The sequence below is a fragment of the Berghia stephanieae genome, chromosome 5 (assembly GCF_034508935.2).
Source record: "Berghia stephanieae isolate SIO BIC M18660-M18661 chromosome 5, UCSD_Bste_1.3, whole genome shotgun sequence".
NCBI lineage: Eukaryota > Metazoa > Mollusca > Gastropoda > Nudibranchia > Aeolidiidae > Berghia > Berghia stephanieae.
In genome coordinates, this window is record NC_088364.1 from 71021128 (window position 1) to 71023627 (window position 2500).

The 2500-nt window shown below is 34.3% G+C and overlaps 1 protein-coding gene across 4 annotated transcripts in view; it reads right to left on the reverse strand.

Annotated features, from left to right (window-relative positions):
• Window positions 1-2500, reverse strand: part of LOC144973562 (uncharacterized) — a 105733-nt gene that overhangs the window by 5928 nt on the left and 97305 nt on the right. For all 4 annotated transcript variants that reach the window (XM_078916170.1, XM_078916173.1, XM_078916172.1 and 1 more), the window contains one exon: window positions 1261-1368. In XM_078916170.1, coding sequence (XP_078772296.1) covers window positions 1261-1368 — 108 coding nt within the window. The remainder of the gene's footprint in view (window positions 1-1260; window positions 1369-2500) is intronic.

The following is a 2500-nucleotide window of genomic DNA, read 5'->3' on the forward strand; positions in this document are numbered from 1 at the left end:
GATGATGATGATGATGATGATGATGATGATGATGATGGTAATGAATGTAAGAAAGACAATCCATGTCATACTCTTTACTGTATAATAAATGAATGTATGTATTGATTATGTCCCTTGTATATCATGTTATGTCAACGCCTTGATAAACATGAGTTGATGGCAGTTTTGTCTGAGAATACGAGAGAAGACATTGTATCGCTGTTCCTTATTTATTGAGCTTCTTAGCTATAACTATAATATGAAAGCATAACTGCTAAATCTTAAACTTGAGCTGTTAAATAGCGCTATATCCACTTAAAGTACTCAAAGCGCTTTACAAGGGGGCCCTGACCAACAGAAGCATGAAACATCTAGAACGAGACATGACGCCTTGTCAAGCGATATTATCATTTTTTTCGACAGAAACAACGCTGTAAACGGTCAGGTACACCTGAGTACGGTGAGAGAATGTGAGTTAAGAGCCTTTTCCAAGGACTCAACTATACTCAGGACTTTCCGATCCATAAGTGAGTGTCATACCACAAGACCCCATAGCCGCATAACTGCTGAGTATCTGCTTGGTGCATCTGCTATTTCTATATTTCAGCATTCTGGTCCGAGGTTGTGGAATTTGCTACCACTTGAGATACGTTCTTCGTCTCCACTAGAGCATTTCAAGCGTCGATAGAAGACATGCTTATTCAGACCAGGCTTTCTTTTGATGATGTGTATAATTAGCGTTGTCCGTGTACTGTGTTAGGGCTTAATCTATGTTATGTGACCAGAGCCCTCCCGATGAAGGGATGTTTGGCGCACGATAAATCTATACCATTGTTGTTATTATTATTATTATTATTATTATTATTATTATTATTATTATTATTATTATTATTATTATTATTATTATTATTATTATTATTATTATCATTGCTATTATCATTATCATCATCATCATCATCATTATATATATTATTATTATTATTATTATTATTATTATTATTATTATTATTATTATTATATTATTATTATTATTTATTATTATTATATGATGATGATGATTATTATTATTATTATTATTATTATTATTATTATTATTATTATTATTATTATTATTATTATTATTATTATTATTGTTATTGTTATGTTGTTGCACCACTCACAAAGGTGATGATGATGATGATGATGATGATGATGATGATGATGATGATGATGATGATGATGATATTTTTGTTGATGGATGTGGTGGGGATGATGGCGGAAATAACATGTAGGCTAAAATACCTGATGGCAGCAGCAATGAGCAAGGGCAACAACAACAATGCCACAGCAGTAGCGGAAGACCAGCAGTTTGGAAGAGGAATGACGTCACCCAGCCAGAATTCTAAGAATCTGTAGAGATGATTATAATAATAAATAAAATAATTGAGCTTTATGTAGCGCACTATCCACTAAATGTGCTCAAAACGTTTTATATGGGGTACCTGGTCAACAGCAACATTTAACATGTAGGGCGGGACATGCCGCCTGTTAGGCGATATTTCAATTTTTCGGACAAAGACAACGCTGTTAACGGCCAGGTACTCATTTTACACCTGAGTACGGTGAGAGAATGTGAGTAAAGAGCCTTTTCCAAGGACTCAACTATGCGCCGAGCGCGAGGCTCGAACCCAGGACCTTCCGATCCGAAAGCGAACGTCATACCACAAGACCACATAGCCGCACATAATATAACATTATTTTAATTATATGTGACCCTCCGCCTCGAAACCGCATTAAGTCGGATTTTTCAATATTGGGTTTTTGGTACCCAATCATAGCTTATTTTATGCTTTAAAATTTGTTACCAAATTTATACAATTCTGATTATTCATTGCCGAGATATGACCGTTTGAAGTAGGGAGAGTGTGAAAACCAAGTTTTGAGAAAATCGACTTTGAAGTGAGGCACCGTTTTCACGCACAGTCAAATCAATGGGCAAAGATAACTCCTTAGATACGGGCATCGAAAATTTGACGAGAATAGTGAAATTAGCATGAGCTTAGATTATACATTTAATAATGAACATACAAATTTTTGAAACAATCCAATTATCACTTTTGTAGTTATTCATTATTATGCAAGATGTTCTTAAAACAAATAAAACACTGAAAAAAAAAATGCCGACAATTGTTCACTTTTTCAAGAATTTTTTATATTTAAATAAAGAATCAATGAAATAAGAATTATTAATGTGAAATTTTTGTCTTATTCAATAGAGAAAATAAGATTTCAAATACCCAAAGTTAAAGACGGGCTTATAATTTGAAAGTACAGTTTTGAAACTACGTGAAGCCCGGTGGGCAGGGAAAGAATTATCAAGAAGAGGATTAGAGAGGAAGAGATAGAATGAGAGAGTAAAATATACACACACACACACGCACGCACACACACACACACACACAAACACAAACATGTGAGAGAAAGAGAGAGAGAGAGAGAGAGAGAGAAAGAGATATAAAAAGAGAGAGAGAGAGAGAGAGAG